The 19,971-nt window shown below is 41.2% G+C and overlaps 1 protein-coding gene across 1 annotated transcript in view; it reads left to right on the forward strand.

Moving 5' to 3' along the window:
* Positions 1-19,971, forward strand: part of UTP20 (UTP20 small subunit processome component) — a 92,673-nt gene that overhangs the window by 40,008 nt on the left and 32,694 nt on the right. Inside the window, exons 24-32 of the mRNA XM_074271367.1 lie at positions 592-677; positions 1,857-1,982; positions 5,389-5,555; positions 6,421-6,629; positions 12,609-12,752; positions 13,087-13,166; positions 15,548-15,774; positions 17,266-17,410; positions 18,276-18,363. Coding sequence (XP_074127468.1) covers positions 592-677; positions 1,857-1,982; positions 5,389-5,555; positions 6,421-6,629; positions 12,609-12,752; positions 13,087-13,166; positions 15,548-15,774; positions 17,266-17,410; positions 18,276-18,363 — 1,272 coding nt within the window. The remainder of the gene's footprint in view (positions 1-591; positions 678-1,856; positions 1,983-5,388; positions 5,556-6,420; positions 6,630-12,608; positions 12,753-13,086; positions 13,167-15,547; positions 15,775-17,265; positions 17,411-18,275; positions 18,364-19,971) is intronic.

Genomic DNA, 19,971 nt, shown 5'->3' on the forward strand with positions numbered 1-19,971 from the left:
TTTATGAATATATTAAAATTTATTTCATTTCAGCTTAAAATGGTGAACATGGGCCATATCTGCAGAGTCCAAGTTCAGAATGCCCAATTATCATCACAGATTTAGAAAAGGCATGTTCTGATCCCTTCCCTTCTCTTGCCATCCTCATCCCACTTGCTCCTGCTTTGCCTCGGGAGCTGGTACTACAAGTTTAGAGACATTCTACACATTGTTAGAAGATGGGATCAGAAATGTCTTGTGGGTGTGACAACAGGAATTTTGTGTTTTATTTCAATAACTCCTGACTCCTTTTCCCACCCCTATCCTTCCTAGCAAACAGGAGTGAGGTAGGAAACAGTTGAAAAAAAAAAAAAAAAGGAAAATGTCTGCATTTAGCAGTTGGTATGGGCAAGTGACGTAACTGCTTTATGGTCCAGGAGATGCCCTGAGACAGTTACTTATCGAGATGTTTTTAATGAAGTAAGGGAATTTCTTATCTTTTGATTTCTCTTGAGGATGAAATTCCAGGTCTAGATAGGGTGGGAGGGAATATATATTTTTAAATGAATGACTTTTGCTTTTTTTGACCATTTTGTAAAACTTTATATATAGTTACTGTTGCATCCTGAACAAGATGTGCAAAAAATGGCCCTGGAGTGTATCATGACCTACAAGCACCCCCACATTCTGCCTTACAAGTAAGTGAGGGTAATGCAGGAGGACAGCCAGCTGATGTTAATCTTCCATATGATACAGATCATTTTTATTGCAGAATAGGAAAACATTTGTTCCTTTCAAATAGAAAAGGAATTTGGTTTTCAAGGTGGGGGTGGAAACTAGAAATACATCTCAGTAATAAGAATTTTATTTTTAGATTCTCCATGGAAGGAAACAGGTTGTTTTAGAAATGTATAGAGTAGTTTGTATCATCACCTTTTTTTTGTATACAAATATTAAAATGAATGCCTGTTAAAATAATGTTACAACTTAATGAATTAATTTTTAAAAATCCAATAAGGAGTTGATGTCAGAGTTAGGAAGACTTGGATTCAGATTCTATATCTGATAAATAATGATCTGTGGATGCCCTCCCCACCCCTACCCCCTCCACTAGGTCAGTGACCTTTTAGTGGCTCAGGAAATGTTTTTAAGACATTTAAAAATTCCTCCCTCTCTCCTTCCCTTTCTCCCCTCACCCTTCTCTGCCCAACATGCTATATCTCTTGTGATAACGATTTCTAAAAAAAAGCTAGGGAGAATAATTTCAGGAAAACCAGCCAACACATCCATCAAGTCTGACTATCCTCCTCCTCTGCAAAGGGAGGTCAGTGCCTCTTTCCGTCTCTTTGAGACCAGCCTTATTCATTATAATGACACAGAGTTCCATTGTGGATTCTTTGTCCTTCTCATGCGTGTCATTATAGTTTCTGTGGAGCTGTTTCCCCAGCCACGCCATACTTGGGAGGATGGCACAGCTGTTCTGCCTTCCAACATTGATGAATTCACAGGTCTAGATGACCCCCCCCCCAAAAAAAAAAAATCAAATATTTGAAGAGAAGAAATCCTCTATATACTTGTTGTATTAAATGGTAGTTGAAGTTTTTCTCAGATTTTTTCCCCCTTTCACAGTGAGCAGATACTGATTACCTTCAGTTTATAGGATGTGTTGCTAAGCACAGGAGCACAAAGACAAAACAAGTATACTTTCTAAGATTTCTTTGGAAAATCATCTGTTAGAACATAAAGAAAGACTTTTGTTGGTTGTTAAACAATACTTTGTTCTTGTCTTGTGGGAAGATGAAGATGAGATTGATGAGCTACTATAATTATGACCACAAATCCCCTGACCCTCTGATTTATGTTTTTATTATCTACAGAGAGAATTTGCAGAGGTTGTTGGAAGACAAGAGCTTTAAAGAAGAAATTGTCCATTTTAGCATTTCAGAGGAGAATACAATTGTGAAAACAGCTCACAGAGCCGATCTTTTTTCAGTACTTCTGAGGTATGTTGAGTACAAATATACAAGGAGTGGATGGAAGGTGAGCCTTGGAGTCTGGAAGGCCTGCATTCAAGCTCCACCTTTGACACATACTGACCTTGGGGTCCCTGGCAAGTCCCTCTTGGAGTCCCGGGCCTCTCTCCACAGCCATAAAGTGCAAGGCCAGAATGCTCACCTGCCTTGTTAGGGGGGGAGATTCCACTCTGGATGTTCTCTACCCTGGTGAAATCATAGGTCTAATTCTATTCATTTCCTCCCTCTGGCCTCCCAACCTGCAGTACTGGTTGATGTTTTAGTAGTAATGTTTTAGGGATGTCACTTAGAGACTGCCCTGTCTTTTGTATAGAATCCCGGCATCTTGGAGCCGAAGAGGGCTTCAGAGTCTGGCTTGTGCCTGCCAATGCCTCCTCGGTGGCGTCCCCTAAAGGATTCATCCAGTTTTTCCTGGAGGAATCAGTAAACAACCAACCACTGTGTATTCCCAGACCCATTTTGAGTTTAGGGTGATATTTGGTCTAGCAGTTAGAGTTGAATCCATTTCTGCCAGGTGCTTTCTGTTTTCTCAGCAGTTTTGTCAAATAGGGGTTCTTTCCTAGGTACATTATATTTTGGGGCTTCTGAGTTCAGTTGTTTTCTATCCTTTCTTCTTGAGTTGAACAGACCCATTTCTATTGAGGTTTTCTTCCTAAAGCACCAACACTTGTCTCTTTATCATTTTCACTCATGGGGAGAGTCATTATGGTGGAGTGGAAAGAGATTTGGATCAGGAGAAGAAATCCCAGCTCCTGCTGTAATTAGCTCTGTGATCTCTGACAAATTGTTTGACCTTGACATGGGCTTCAGTTGCCTCCTCTAGAATGAGGAGTTTGGGCTATATCAGGAGTTCTTAATCTTTTTTGCTTTCTGGATCTCTTGGGCAGACTGAGGGAGCTAGATGCAAGATTCCAAAAAAACAAAAACATTGACATAGAATTATCATAGTATTACAAAAAGAAAAGGTCATGGATGCCAGATGAAAGCTCTTGGACTAAAGGTTCTCGAAAATCCCTTTTTTTCTGAATCCTAGACCCACCTGCTTGTCCATCTTTCTCCCATTTTTCCTGCTTAGCCCATGCCTGGAGAAAATCCTTCCTTTGCTCCACACAGCACCTTTCCAGACTCAGCTGTCATGCAGTCTGCCTCCTCAAAGCTTTCTTTCCAGCAGGCCCAGCCCCAGGAAGAATCCCAATGACTTCTTGTTTCCATAGAAGAGTCTATGTACCACACTCATCATACTTGGCTCCTCTTCCTTTCACAAGTTCATAGCTTCTTGATGTCTAGTTCTGCTCCACCCGCTCTCTTTAATTGTTTTATTTAATTTTTAAAAGCTTCTTTTTGAATAATGTATACTATTATTTGTCATATTCCATCAAATGTGTTAAAGCCTTTATTTTCTTAACTGCTGCTCTTTTGGAAATCATTGATAATAATGTAATTAATGCATTTCAGACTATGATAATATTTAACAGCTTTATTTTTTTCCATTTTTAATAGCTTTTTATTTTACCAAATTTATGCAAAGATAGTTTTCAGCATTAATCTTTGCAAAACCTTGTATTCTAACTTTTTCTCCCTCTATCTCCTCACATTGATAGCAAGCAATAGGTTAAACATGTGCAATTTTTCTAAATATATTTCCTTCTTTGTCTCTGTTCTTTCATGCCATGGACAGCTTGAATGACTTCCTCATTCATATTCACTCTGCCAGTCATGGCATCCCTGACATTGGTGCAACAGTTACCTCTGCCTGTTGTTTCATGAAGGATATAATTCATCTATGAGCTTTTAGTATCAGCTCAGTTATACTGGGTTTCAGTTCCCTCTTGACCACTTCTGATTTGTCACTGTCCTCAGTAGCCTGGTGAGAGTGGAGAAAGTTACACTTTTGCTGTCACATCATTTTCTTCTCATTGACTTAAATCTGATGAAAATGCATAACAGCCCTTCTCTTGGCTCTCACTGAGTCAAAGATGTTATTAGCTTTTCGGTTCATGGCTGTTCATCTAGCTGATGTCCAGATAATCCAAGTTCTTCATTCTTGTGGCACTAGGCCTCTGTGCCCATTCTGTGATCTTTTCCAGAAGTCATCATCTCCTTTTGACAAGGAGGTCTATGTACCACGCTCATCATACTTGGCTTCTCTTCCTTTCACAAGTTCATAGCTTCTTGATGTCTAGTTCTGCTCCACCCGCTCTCTTTAATTGTTTTATTTAATTTTTAAAAGCTTCTTTTTGAATAATGTATACTATTTGTCATATTCCATCAAATGTGTTAAAGCCTATATTTTCTTAACTTGTTCTTTTGGAAATCATTGATAATAATGTAATTAATGCATTTCAGACTATGATAATATTTAATAGCTTTATTTTTTTTTCCATTTTTAATAGCTTTTTATTTTACCAAATTTATGCAAAGATAGTTTTCAGCATTCATCTTTGCAAAACCTTGTATTCTAACTTTTTCTCCTTCTATCTCTTCACATTGATAGCAAGCAATAGGTTAAACATGTGCAATTTTTCTAAATATATTTCCATATTTGTCATGGTGCACAAGAAAAATCAGATCAGAAAGTGAAGGAAAAAAAAACACAAAGAAAAAAACCAAGCAAACAACAACAAAATTAGGTGAAAATACTGTGTTATGATCCACATTCAATCCCCAGTCTTCTCTCTGATTGCACATGACTCTGTCCATCACTAATCTATTGGAATTGCCGGGAGTCACCTCATTGTTAAAAAGAGCCAACCTCCATCAGAATTGATCATCACAAAATCTTGTTGACATGTACAACGATCTCCTGGCCCTGCTCATTTCATTTAACATCAGTTCCTGTAAATCTCCCCAGGCCTCTGAAATCATCCTGTTGATTGTTTTCTTACAGAACGATAATATTCCATGACATTCATATAATACCATAATTTATTCAGTCATTCTCTAACTGATGGGCATCCACTCAGTTTCCAGTTCCTTGCTAGGACTGCTACAGACATTTTTGCCCATGTAGGAACTTTCTTTTTTATAATCTCTTTGGGATACAGACCCAAAAAAGACACTACAACTTTTAATACTTTATTGGAAATAGAGAAGTGTAAGCTCGAGGACGGTGCATAATTTATCAAATCTTCATTAGTTTGCCAGATTCCCTGGATCCAGTCTGATGAAGGTAGTATTGAACCGAAGTTGGTAAACCTTGGTTTTATTCTGGATTCTGCCTCGGATTAATATGGGAAATCTCTTAACCCTTGTGTGTAACAATGGCAGGCAAGGTTACTCTAATTTTGGTCCCGATGATGCAATGCAAGGAATTTCATCAAACAGATTGTGAAATGGATGGATGGTGAATTAACCTCTTTTATTTTTTATTTTGTAGAATTCTTTATGGACGAATGAAAAACAAGACTGGGAGTAAAACTCAGGGCAAGTCAGCCTCAGGGACGCGCATGTCGATTGTCTTGCGGTTCCTCGCGGGGTCATCGTCCGAAGAGGTCCACATGTTCTTAGACCTGCTATTTGAGCCCGTGAAGCATTTCAAAAATGGTACTAACTCATTGTGACCACCTCCGGTGTGAGTGCTATCTGACCCTGCTGCCTCCCCTAATTCTGGGTGACGGGTTCTCTGTGGGGTCCGGGTCTGAGTGACAATGGGCAGAACGAGCACACTGATGCTACCTGGCCCGGGTCGTTGTGAGGAGGATGGGGTCAGGAGGCCTGGGATTCATTGGGGTAGGGAGCTTCCTCTACAGGGGCAGGGGTGCCTCTTGTTTGCAACTTAGGGAATTCCCCAGAGGTGAGATGACTGGGGTCACCAAGTCCGCCTCCCTCCCCTCACAGAGCCTCTGAGAGATGGCACTAAGGGGCGCTGCCCTTTGCCTCGGTAATCCCCACCAGGTCCTATCTCTCTTGATAGGATCTGGTCACAGATTAGAAAACGGCCTTGGCTGTTTGATTGACAGGGTGGCAAGGGAGAAGACTGGTAAAGAGAGTGGCTTCAGCTTCACAGGCCCATTGGGTGACCTGGTGATTTCTTTGGGAGAGGGAACTTCCTGGTGTGGAATTCCCTCTCCCCTTAGGCCTGGAAATGGGAAGGGGCCGGCCCAGCTCGTGTTGGGGCAGCCTCTGACCTTGAGCTCGGTTCTTGTGACTCCCTGGCCTGCTCTGTCTGCACTGTGCAAGGCTCTGCTTGGTAAAGAGTACTCAAAGCCAGGCTCACAGGCAGCGGACCTGAGTCTGCTGATGACTCGCCCCTCTCACAGGCCTCTAAATGGCTCCGGCCTTCCAGGACTGTGGAGGGCCAGATGAGCCCTGTAAGGTGGTCACATTCTTCACCGCTGTAGTTGTAGTTCTCAGGAGCAGCTTCGGCACTTTCCTTCTCTCAAGCCTCTTTTTCTCGGCTTTTTGCCAGGGCCCTGCCACTCTGCAGTTCTGCGAGCTGTGGAGGACCTGGATCTGTCCAGAGTCATCCCCTTGGGCCGTCAGCATGGTGTCTTCAACAGCCTGGAGCTGGTCTTAAAAAACATTGGTCACCTGGCCAGCCCCTACCTGTCTGAGATTCTGCAGATCCTGCTCTGCATGACAGCAACCGTGTCCCACGCCCTTCAGCAGAGAGAGAAGGTGAGGAGGCTGGGAGCAGGCCATGGGGTTGCCCCTTCCCAGCATTTTTAGTGCAGGCATTCCCCCTGCCCTGCATAGCTGGTATATGAGGCCAGGGTATGGAGTTGCTATCCCCTGTGCCTGCCCTGAGATCCTGTGGCCGCCGCAAACATGTGCACCCATGGAACCACTATGTACTGAGGCAGGGGCTGGGCGGGTCATAGTGTACTTGGGAGAGCTGGATAAGGAAGAGTCCTTTTTGGCTGCAGAGATCCAGAACATCCCCAAGTGCTGTTCCTTGCAGCTGTCCGTCTTTATCCTTCCTCATTTCTGCAGACCTGGATGCTTGTGGTTTTCCCTGCCTTGGTTTTCCTTGGCTTTCCTTCTCCTTCCCTAGCTCTCCTTTGCTTCCTTTTCCCAGTCCCTCAAGGTGGCTGTTCTCTAAGGTTCTCCTGTCAGGACCACTTTTATGCCCCTTACTCCCAAGCCTAGACCTTCTGATTTAATGTTTCAATTGTAAATTAAACAGTTCCCCGTAGAGCCCCAAGGAACATTTAACCTGGGATCTATATACTTGTTTTTAAAATATATTTTAATAACTATATTTGATTAAATTAATTTCCTTTGTAATCCTATGTATTTTCTGAAAAGGGGTCTATAGATTGATTGCTGAAGGGGGCCATGACGCCAAAAAATTTAGGAACCCCTGTTCCAATCCACCCTTGCCCACCTGCCAGAGTCAGCTTCCTTCTCAGGTTATTATGTCAGTGCTGGGCAGTTGACATTTTGGACTTTTGTATGTTCCCTCCCTGTCCTTGATCCCCTGAGAGCACTTTTTCATGCTTTTTTGATCTCCTTCCCTGGCAGAGTGTCCTTCGTGTATAAGGTGCTTCCTAAGTACTCATTGGGTTAGATTAGTGGATGTCACAGCTGCTCATGATCGATCCTTCACAGACTCTTTATTGTAAAGTAAGGTTCTGTTCCAGCTCTAGCCAGGCCTTCGAGCCCTTGCCGGGTGTCAAATTCTTCTGGCCCTCCCTTCTTCCCTGGCTGGTGATACTGTTGACTATCTGACTTCTAAATGGAAAGCCTTGGTGCTTCCTAATCTACATTTCTGAACCGTTGCTTAACTTAGGAGTTACTTAGTAACGGGGGCGATCTTAGGTCAACTCCCAAGATCGTTGATGTGACTTGGCATTGTGTTAAGGAGAGTGTGGTGGTCAGTGACCCAGAGGCCCTTTGCCTTAGAGGACCTTAGCCCTGAGCTTCCCCAGGTGACAGAGGTGGAAGTAGCACCCAGTCCTCTCTTTCCAGATTCATCATTCTTCTTAGCTGGCTAAAGAAATCTGAGAATTATTTTTTCTTCAGATGTTATAAGAATTTGCAAAATTATATTCATAATAACAATAATAATAGCTAACATTTGCGTAGTATTTTCAAGTTTGCAAAGTATTTGGTTTTCATAATTTATCAATTCTGTGAGGTTGGGGCTATCTTCCCCATTTTACAAGATGAGGCAACAGGCTGAGTGAGGAAGTAGATGAAGCAGGATTTGAACTTGAGTCTTCTTGGCTTCAGACCTGGCACTTTAATTGCTCTGCCACTGTGCTACCTCATTAGATGTTCTAACAAATGTAGACATTTATCAAGTTGCATCCCTGGATTTGGATGTTCAGTTTTGAGTGAGGAGACAATTATTTCCCCTTCCCCTTTCTAAATTCTCTGTTTTCAGGTGGTTAGAATATTAAACAACACACTTAAAATTTTTTGCCTATGATTTATTTATTATTTATTATCCATAAATAATATGCTATTATTTATTATTGCCTATGCTCTTATGTTTACACTGAAAATGGACGCAGATCCTGAATTGAAAGCAGTCTCACTGGCATGTGGCTGATTTTCTCTTCTGAGTTTGTTTGTGTTGTTGTTTTGGAGGTGGAGCACAGAAATCCCTTAGGACATGGAGTGTATGGCTCCCATCTTTCTTTTCTTCATCCCCAAATCTGAAGGCATCCTTGCAGGCCTTGTCATCTTCTTGTTGGGTCCGATCTGCAGCTACCTTGTTCTTTCATATTGTGAGCTTAGACAATATTCTTGCTAATTGCCTGTCTCTTTTTTTTAATTTAAAGCTTTTTATTTTCACAGCAACATGTGCATAGTTTTAACATTTACTCCTGAAAAATCCTGTGTTCCAAAAGTTTTTTCCCTCTCTTCCCCTCATGTCCTCTCCTAGATGGCAAGCCATCCAATATAAGATAAACATGTGCAATTCTATATTTCCACAATTATGCTGCACAAGAAAAGCCAGATCAAAAAAAAAAAAAATGAGAAAAAACAAAATGCAAGCAAACACAACAAAAAAAGGGGAAGTACAATGTTATGATCCATACTCAGTCCCTATAATCCTCTCTCTAAGTGCAGATGGCTCTCTCCGTCACAAGTCCATTGGAACTGGCCTGCATCATCTCACTATTGAAAAGAGCCACATCCATGAAAATTGATCCTTGTATAATATTTTTGTTGCCGTGTATAATGATCTTCTGGTTCTGCTCATTTCATTTAGCATCAGTTTATATAAGTCTATCCAGACCTCTCTGAAATCATCCTGCTGGTCATTTCTTATAGAATTTGCTTATAATATATTACTCTTTATGTTTCAATCATGAACCAATTTCAACCTTATCTTAGTAGCTGTCTGTTTTAGCAATTGGTTCTTATTGGGACAGCTAGGTGGCGCAGTGGATAGAGCACCAGCTCTGAAGTCAGGGTTCAAATCCAGCCTCAGGAACTTAATACTTTCTGGCTGTGTGATCCTAGGGCAAGTCACTTAACCCCAATTGCCTCAGCTAAAAAAAAAAAAAAAAAAAAAAAAATTGGTCCTGATTATCCAAATCATTCTTAAAAATTGAGACTGTGTTCTCCATCTTTTTTAAATTGGTGACCTTTTTCTAATCTACTGAGGCGTGGGAAGGGTCTTCCAGCTGTAGAGGCCTGGCTGTGTTTGGGGAATCTTCTCCCCTGATCTCCTCCTGCTTGTGATGGCCAGAACAGATACTTTCAATGGGTCAGAACTTTGTTTGACTATAGGCACTAGACCTGGAATTCTGAAGACATCTTTGGCTTGGTGATCCTGGGCAATGTGTTTTCCCTCTCTGAGCCTCCATCTCTTCATATTTAAATAAGGTCCTTTCCCACTTCAAATTAATGTTCCCACAGAAAACAGGGTGAGCTGATTTCAGCCCCCGACTCGAACACACTGGGCCTTGGCATGGCAGAGATGACCAAGGCCCCTCTCCTGCTGTTCTCTCCCCTCTCCACCTTGTTTTCCCATAGCTAGGGATGAACTAGTGATTCAGTGCCTTCTCCCTACCAGATTCCTTCCCAGTTTTTTCCTGGAGCACTGGGTTGGAACCATGTCTTACTGACCGTAGTCTTTGGATACACTAGGCAAAACCACATTCTTCTTGTCATTTCAAACAAACAGCAGTATATAAATATAGCAAAGTCCTCAGGGAGGACTGCTTTCTTGAGGGAGAAGATTGGAGCTTGGTCTGCCAGGCTCTGGGGGGCAGAATCAGTGGGGAGAGAAGTGCCAAGAGGCCAGGCCAGGCCAGGTCTGGACAGGCAGTTTTTTACCTGGCAAATGATTTGTGTCCTAAAGTTTATTTGAAAAGGGAAATAAATTTAATGCTGGAAAGGGCCTACTTCCATGTTCCCTGGCCAACCACAAGCCAAGTTTTGAGCACTATGTTTGAAAATGGGATTCAGATCTCTGCTGTGATGCTCACTGATTTCATGATTGTAGATGCGTTATTTAAACCGAATTTCTCATGGATAATAATGGGAATAATAATGCTAGTGCTATATCTCCTCTTAGGGTGGCTAGGACAGAAAGTCCTCCAGCAATTAGAAAGATTTCTGCATAAGTGAGAGCTCTTACTTAGCCAGTAGTATTTTATGACCCAGTGATCTCATGTGTCCTAATATTACCCAGCCTCCTAGGTCCTGTACATGAAAACACTCAAAGTACATCTCTAGCTAGAACCACTCTAGATGTTATAGAATGAATAGAAAGCATTTATTAAATGCTTTCTATGTCTCATACACTGGGCTGGAATCCTCATGGAGGATTCTTTCCAGAAACAGTGATAGATTTGTGATGATTATTATTCTAGAGCTGAAAGTGGAAGAGTTGGTATAGGCTGGGAGGTGAAGTGTCAGGGTCAAGGAGACGTCTGAGTTGTCCAAGATGCTTTGGTTCCCTAACTAAACTCGCTCATCATGGAGCAGTTGAGTTCAGCTCCTGGGAATTTTTAAAGCTGGCTGAATTGATTCCCCCCATGTTGTTCCTGGGCTGCTGGTGGGGTGTCAGGCTCTTAGAACCTTCACAGTGGATAGGCTCAAAAGTGCCTTGGCCAGTATCAAGGTAGCATGATGATTTTTTCATTTTCACATCTGCTTTTGATTTCTCCTCTCTAAAACTGTTGGTGGTGTGAGACCCAAGGTGGCTTCCCCCAGCCAACTCTTTGCACAGCAGGGTGCTGATTCCTCCAGTTTATCTCCAGCATCAGAACTTCCCCTCCAATCAGATCACCTCCCTGCATCTCCTGCACAGAACCTGCTGTGGCTTCTGTACTTGATTTCTGTCAGAGTGGCTTCTTAACTCTTGTACTTTAGATCATCTTCTTTAGAGGGGAATTCCCAAAATCCACATTTCTGTTCGAAAGGATACAATTATCATCCAGTTTTCCTGTGGTTCCCCAACAGTTTTGTGGCTCTGATTTCTAAAGTCCAGAAAGTAGTCATATTCAAATTAGCTATTGGCAAACTGTATTCAACATCTATTTACATCATTATTATTATTATTACAATTCTGAACTTGGCTAACACTAAATAAAGAAGACATTGTCATATACATAGTAGAATAGGAAAAAAATTGCATGCAATCTCCATTATGTGTAATGTCCATCAGTACTATTATCTCTGGGCTGCTTTTCTTCAGATTCTCTTGTCTTATCTGAAGGGTTGTTTTTGATGCTCAGACCTCTGGTTTTCCTTATGGGTACCTCACAAAATATCCTTTTCTTGCTCTATTAAATAAAATGCCCATTTAACAAAAGGGCAGCACCCTACCTTATGAATTTTAAAGTACATTTTCTAAAATCCCAGTTTCATGACACTTGAGAATGGATAGGCCTAGTCTTGGCTGTGAATATAACTTTACTGCAAAATGAGGAATTTGGCCTCAATCATTAATTCTTATCTAGTATCTAGGACTTTTTTCTGGAAGTCATCAGGGAATGTATTTTTTATATATTGAAAATGGATTACAGTTCACCATATGTCTTTTTAGTGATATCTAACTATAGACTAAATTTAATCCATATTAAAAGCGGAGAAAAACTGCATATACAAAATAGAACAAAAAAAGAACATTTTATTTGTAACCTGGAATCTCCATTGGGTGTAGCTTGCCTTTTTCCTCCTCACCACATGGCTTGAATGCTCTTCTTTGTCCACAGACAGTTTCCCCTCTTTTCAGTTTCAACCTTTATTTTTGTAAAATTTTGAGTTGCGAACTTTTTTTTCTCCTTCCCTTCCCTTCCTCTCCATAGCAAGCAATCTAACAGGTTATACATGAACAATCATTTTTAGCATAGTTCTACATAAGTCATGTTGGGAAGGAAAAATCAGAACAAAAAGGGAAAACTGAGAAAGAAAAAGAAAAAACAATAAAACAAGGGGGAAAAAGTATGTCTCAGTCCACTTTTAGGATGTTTTTTTCCATTCAAAGTATTGGAATTGTCTTGGATCAGCCAGTTTTCCCCTTAAGGAAGGTGACTTGTTTACTTGATCACTTATGATGGAGGGAGAGAGAAAGCCCATGCTTGTAACCTCAAGGTTGTCCTCCTATCTTCTGGTATGGTCAGGTGAACAGCACCATTTCTTCCAGATGGTCATTGCTTCATTGTGCTAAGAGGGCTTCTATTTTTTCAGATACAACTGAAGGTCATTAATCCCCTAAAAAATCTAAGGCGTCTCGGACTCAAGCTGGTAGATGAGTTTTTTTCCGAGCAGGAAACTTACAACTTCAGCACGGAAGAAATCGATGCTGTTTTCCAAGGTGCCATTTGGCCTCAGGTAAGGGATCCATTCAGGATTCAGCTGGCACTGACAAAGAGCACCACCTGCAGACAGACACACAATGAGAGGTGGGGAGGGCCAGGCCTTAGTCAGTATGAGCTCTGGGGCCTGGAGCCCTGGGATCCTTCCATAGCTGATTGCCTTTTGCTGCTTCTGTGACCTTAGGTTAGCCTCACTCAGCCGTGGCTTCTCCTCCACAAGACACGTCTGTCTGATACATTTATTAAAACCCTTAGTTATGGGCCATAATGATTATCTTGGCGTCAGCAATTTCCACAGAAAAGTGGACTTTGAATTACTGTGTTACCCATGATGATTCCTTATCTTCTAGATCACCAGACTTGCATCTGAGAGCCAATATTCACCAACTTTTCTGCTGAAACTTATTCATACTTGGAGTAAAAACCCCAGGTATAGTTTTCCTCCCTCCCTTCTTTTTTCCTGGTCTCTTGCCTTCAAAGTTTGTCAAACATGGAATTTGTCCTTGACAACAGATTTCTGACTTCAGCCAAATGGGGCCTGAAAAGCAGAAACAGTATGGAAAAGGGGCTGGTTTACCTAGATGTTGCTGTTTTCTGAATACAGACTTAGTGATAAAAGTTGAGTGGGAATGGGGCCCCATGTCATTTGTGACTCTTACATAAAAACAAAAGAATTTCAGTTAACTACTACAGCTATTATAGATTTGAAGATGCTCTTCCTAAATGATTGCCTACCCTTTGCAGCAGACATAAATTCTCTTGCTATTTTTGCTTGGGTAGTGTGCTACAGTAGGCAGAACACTGAGGAGTGGACTTAACCAGGAATCCTTGTTTCTTGTTTTGCTTCTCTTCTGGGCCTCAGTTTCCTCATCTCTTAAAGTCAAATGGTTGAACTAGAACACTCCATTGTCTTTTCTGTCATGGTAACATGGTGTGGGGAGGGGGTTAGTATGACTTTAGTAATATCCTTTGCCTTTTTTAAAAAAAAAAAAATATTCTCAAAAGAGCTACAAAACTTTTCTTTTCCTGAAATGTCCTGTGTTATTTTAAAAATACATTTTTATTGATCTTTCATTTCCTATTACTTACCTTATTCACTATACTTATTCATAATTATTTTCATCTTTTAAAAGTAGCATAAATCGATTTTCACCCCCTTTCATTTGCCCTAAGCCCCATTTAGGAAAAGTTTTTAACAAATATGCATAGTCGAGCAAAAACCAATTCCCTCATTTTTAAAAATATTTACTTCTTATTCTGTCTTCTGAGTCTATCACTTCTCAGTCAGAAGTAGGGTAGTATGCTTAAGCGTTGGTCCTCTGAAATTGTGGTAATCACAAAATTGAGTAATGTCTTATGGGTAACTTTGAACAACTTGAAAACCGATCAGTTCAGCTGTCAACCACTATTATTTTTATGCATGTATGTATCAGAAATTTTTGTGTCCTAATATTTCTTACACTGAAGTAATATAAATATATAAACAATTAAAGACCAAAAGTTATTCCTCAGAAGATGATGTCAAAGGATATGACCGGTTATCCAAAGAACTAAAAACTACTATTAATATATAAAAGAAGGCCCCAGATTGCTAATGCAAATCCTGAGTTTTCATTTCACACTTAGCAAATTCGTAAACATGATGAAAAAAAAAAAAACAGTGTTGAAGATATTATAGAAGAACAGGCATACTAATGCTCTGTTTTTTATGTGTGTATGTATAGGCTACCAAAATAAACTCATAACATTCTACTATGATAGATCACAACCCAGGAAGCAATAATAGAAAAGAAGTCTCATTCAAAATAACTACAAAATTTACAAATCATCTGCAAGTTATTCTAACAAAGCACACTTAATGCTCAGATGAATACAATTAGAAGATGATTCTTTAAGAAATAAAAATAGGGGCAGGTAGGTGGTACAGTGGTTAGAGCACCAGCCTTGAAGTCAGGAGGATCTAAGTTAAAATCTGGTCTCAGACACTTAACACTTCCTGGCTGTGTGACCCTGGGCAAGTCACTTAACTCCAATTGCCTCAGCAAAAAAAAAAAAAAAGAAAGAAAAATAGGCACAACTTAAGAAGATAGAACACTATTTAGTCCTCAGACCTGGGCCTTGCCAATATAATAATAAAAATGACAGTACTACTAAAATTAACTTACACATTTAATGCTATGCCAATAGATTACCAAAAGGGTACCTTACAGAGCTAGATTAAAAAACAAACAACAAAAAAAAAGCCTTCCTTGATGATGATGCTTTATAATATAGTTTGATAGGAATGAAGAGGCAACAGCACTTTTGGACCTTAAACTGTTTTATAAAAACAGATAAGGTTAAACAAGAGAAAAAGTAAATCCATGGAACAGACTTGACTAAGAAGAATCCAAAATAATTGTATTACACAGATTATTAGTCCTTAAAAATATAAATTACCTAGCAAGGTAAGTTGCATATTGTACTTGGAAAACTGTAAAGCAATGTGGGAGAAATTAGTCTTAGATTAACATTTTGTATCATTTTACACAAATACTACTGAATGAACGTGTCATCTGAATACTGAAGATCATACCTCCCCCCAAAAAATTAGGAAGTATATAATCTAACTTTCTAACTATATGCAAGGAATATGGGTTATTTACCATACAAGATATATTAGCCATTTGAGTAAAGCCAAATAGATAATTTTGATTATGTGAAATTAAAGTGCTTTTTCATAAACAATATTAGTATATTGGGGTCAACTAAAGGGAAAAATCTTCATGTTACTTTTTCCTGAATGGGCATTATTGTCATTTTTTCTCACAGGTACTTCCCTTTGCTGGCTAAACAGAAACCTGGGGAGCCAGAGTACGACATCCTCAGTAACGTGTTTGCCGTTCTCTCGGCCAAGATCATGTCTGAAACCACAGCCAGTGTCGTGATGGATATAGCTGACAACCTCCTTAACATACCAGATTTTGAACCCACAGACACAGTGTCAGACCTGACTGTGACTGGATGTGTTTACACAGAGATAACAGAAAATGTGGATGGTATGATAAGAGACAGATCAATATTAGGATCTTGCTATAGAGCACTGTTTGTGCCCTCCTTCTCTCTCTTCCTTCCTTCCCCCTTCTTCTTCTGCTTTCTTTTAAACCAGAATTGTTATTTCAACCATGTACAAAGCTCCTTTCAGCAGAGTGGCTACAGCAGTAATGTCCAAGTCAGAGAGAAATTAGAGCCCACTAAGCCATACATAAGGCTACCTGTGAGCTACATAATCTCTGAGTTTAAAAAGTCATCTGATTTTTGTTTTTTTTTTTTGTTTTTTGTTTTTTTTTTGATATTTCCAAATTACTTTTTGGTCTGTTTTGTTCTACCCTAAGAAGTGCCTGTCTTAGACCCCTGAGAAGTTAAGTGACATGTTCATGTAGGAAGCACACTTGAGAGGGAGAACTTGAATCCAGGTCTCCCTCACACTCAGGTCAGCTCTCTGTCCATTATCCCAAGCTAGCCTTTCACAACCCTTCTTGTCTCAGCAGCAGAGCTAATTTTTAAAGAGAACAAAGTCAGTAGCATCAATCCCAGCTTACTAAGTAGCTGTGACCATTATGGCTTTTATTTTATGCTTTCCTTTCTGTAAATCTTCATCTTAATTCCAGTGGATCTGTGATCTCAGCTGCCAGAGTGGGCACCCTCTTCTCCATTGCAGATGCAGTGTCTGAGAGTTGCTTGTCTCACTTTACTTTTGCTACAGAGAACTCTGACCTACAGTGCCTTCTTGGTGATCAGTCCCATACTGCCAGGTCTTTCCACTTTGCATCCTTTGTTTTCACTTGCTTCTGGTTCACCTCTATTTTCAATTCAGAAATTGAAGCTTTTTAAAAAACTCTTGCAGTTGCAATTTTGCTTTGATAGAAATAACTACTAGGAAATATCAACTGTAGCTGTGTGATGTTCACAATTAAAAGGTTTTCTTCTCAACATCTTAGTTGGAAACAACACTAATATGTCAAAATAGCGATAAATTTGTGATAGTTTTAGTTATTTATGAGTGTTTCTTATATAGATGACTAAATTATAGTAAGTTTTTATTAACTGTATAACAATGCTGGTGGTAGGACTGAGTTCAGAACCTAGTTCTCCCTGCAATCTTGGACAAATCGCTTTTCTTCTCTCAGGAAAGATGACCTCTGAGGTTTCCCCCAGCCCTTTATGTATAACTGATTATTTGTGACTTGAAATATAAATGGGAATGACAGGACCTCCTCTGCTCAGATTCTCCTCTGACACTTTTGTCATGCTGGCCATCTGACAGAAAAGCATGTCAGCTCTGGGCCTTGCAACCACCTCTAGATTCAATTGGGGAGGTCCGAGGTGATTTTGTGACCTGCCCATGTGGATGGAGAAGCAGGCGCTCCACAGGATCTCTTTGGTCCTGCTGTCCTAGTTGGGCCATAATTGAAGATTCCAGCTGTGTCAGATTTGACACAAGAGCAGCTTGGGAAGGCCGAGTCCCTGACCTCACCTGTCTGTTACAGAGTCCATCACTCTGGGTGGAAGGCTGATGCTGCCCCAGGTGCCTGCCATCCTTAAGTACCTCAGCAGGACCATGGTCAATGTAGAGAAGGTGAGGAAGAAGAAGTACCGGGCCCAGGTCAGCAAGGAGCTCAGCATCCTTTCCAGGTGAGAGCTGCAAAGCCTGAGGTTTTTGCTGAGTCATATTTATGGCGCATCCCAATTGTCAGTTATGTTTCTGTTTTTGACTCTTGAAAGACCTTTGCTTTTAAGTCAGCCCAGGGTTTAATTTGCTGTTGTCTTAGGAGTCAGTGACATAAGAAAGAACTTTCATGAGGCAAATGCCCCCCTTGTTTTATCCAGACTGGTGACTGCATCCTTGTTGGAAGCTCCCAGTGAATAACTTCCCTACCCCGTTCAGGCACTGCTTAGGGTCTTGAGAAGATACCTGCAATAATGAAGTTTCAAGTGCCCACAATCCATGCATCAGAGTCAGGCCTTAATCCAGCTTTTCTGGCCTCTGTTGGCTTGGCTGGCATCTTGCCTTGACCATATCTCACAGCTTTGTCTGCTTGACTGTGGTCCATTGGACTGGACTTGTGACCCTGTGGATGCTAGCATGTAAGGAGGCAGCCTGGCTAGTGCAAAGTGCTGCTTCTGACACTTATGGACTCTGGCTCAGGGCTAGAACCTGAGCCTCTCTGTTCTGAAATTAACTAATCTCTAAGATGAGTGAGCTGGACCCTCAGGGGTGGCCTCCAGGACCCTGGCAGTTCTAGGTCTGTGATCTTTAGATCCAGCAGTCCCAAAGCCTGCTGGGAGAATGGAAAACAGTATAGAGCATCAGACTCAAAAATTGTCTATTTGAGGAGTACCTTGGAAGCCTTGGATCCCATGATTGTCCAGGTAGCAGGTGTTTCTTGTGGGAGACCCACGAATACCAAGACCAGCCTGGCCAGGACTAGCAAAAGCCAAGTGCCTGTGGCAGCCAATCACTCCTTCTTTCTTAATGGTTGAGTTTTTATCCTTACAGGATCAGCAAGTTTATGAAAGACAAGGAGCAGAGCTCCGTCCTCATCACCCTCCTCCTTCCTTTCTTACATCGAAGCAACATCGCTGAGGTAAGTGAACATTGGACGTTATCCAAGTAGTGGACTCCCAGGCCAGGAGTCCACAGGGTCATAGGGCAGCCACAAATTCTGTTCTGGTCAGACTGCCCTGATTCAACAAAGTGGAGAAAAGCCTCATGTCCATCTGCTGAGAGCTGGTTGGAAGAAGTAGGGATGCTTAGCCTTGAGGCAAGATAAGATGACAGTAGTGGAGCAGATGGAGACCTAGAGCCCTTCTCTGCTGTGGAGAGACTATTATGTGGACAGGAAGGGCAGGTCGCCTCAGGAGGCCAGATCTCCCCTTCATGGGAGTCATCAGGCCGACGCTGGGCGTCTATAGTGGGGATCTTGTAGAAGGGAGGGGGACAGGATTGCTGCTGAAGGCCAAGTGGCCCATGGGACCTGAAGTCTGTCCATGGTGTTCCTGTGTTCTGTCTTTCAAGTTGGCCCAGGATTTCTTCACAAGAGGCCTGTGAGAAAGTACCCCATTTTACATAAGAGGATACAGGGTGGAGAAGTTAAGGGATTGCTCACACACACAGAAGGTGCTGGGCTCGGATTCGAACCCAGGGCTAAAGCCCCTGCCCAGCCCCTTTGATTTTTTTGGCACTAAAATGCTTTTAAAGGTTTTTGGTTCAGTTTTTTGCATTTCTTTGCCTTCAACGTAGAGAGGAAATGGGATAGGACCATATCAGGACAGTTTTCCTCACCATCCACTCATACTCTGGCTGCAGGAAAGGCCAAGGATCTGGGGAAAGGTGGCCACCGTAGATAAAAGTTGTTGTCTCTCCTCTCATAAGGAGGCTGCGTCTTTGGTGGCATGGGAATCCTACTGTAGGACAGTGGGAAGAACAGCAGTGGAAATCCTGATGATTCCCATTAATTGGGCTGTCATACAAGGTGGAGATTTGAAGAGAGACTCATCAAGCTCATAGCTTAAGCCTCCTAAAGAGAAGTGCCATTGGCAGCTTCTGAAGTTGGCCTGTGCTCTCACTCCTGCAGACTTAGTGTCTCTTCTTTCCTGGCCTTCCCCTCACGGGTCATCCTCTCTGGATACCATTTCATTCTTTCTGATTTGTGAATAAGTCTGCTAACACACAGTCTGCGTTTAGCAATTGAATTTTGTTTTTAAAAAAAAAAAAAAAGACCCAGAAACTTTAGCTTAATTTTTAGAACTTGGATTTTGATCCTTGCTATTACATCTAATAATAATAATAATAATAATAATAATAATAATAATAATAATAATAATAATAATAATAATAATAATAATAATACAAATTCTTTAAGGTTTGCACAATGCTTCACAAATATTTTCTCATTTTATCCTCATAGCAGTCCTGAGAAGTAAGTACTATCATCACCTTCACATTATAGAGCAGGGGTTCTCAAACTACGGCCCTTGGGCCAGATGTGACTGTTTTTATGCGGCCCGCTGGGTTATGACAAATGGGCTGAGGGGCGGAGACAGAGTGTGAGTTTTTGTTTTTACTATAGTCTGGCCCTCCCACAGTCTGAGGGACAGGGAACTGGCCCCCTGTTTAAAAAGTTTGAGGACCCAGCTAGTGAGTGTCTTGAGGCTGTATTTGAACTCAGGTCTTTTTGAATCCAGACCCAGGA

Source organism: Sminthopsis crassicaudata, chromosome 5 (genome assembly GCF_048593235.1).
Source record: "Sminthopsis crassicaudata isolate SCR6 chromosome 5, ASM4859323v1, whole genome shotgun sequence".
NCBI classification, from domain to species: Eukaryota; Metazoa; Chordata; class Mammalia; order Dasyuromorphia; family Dasyuridae; genus Sminthopsis; species Sminthopsis crassicaudata.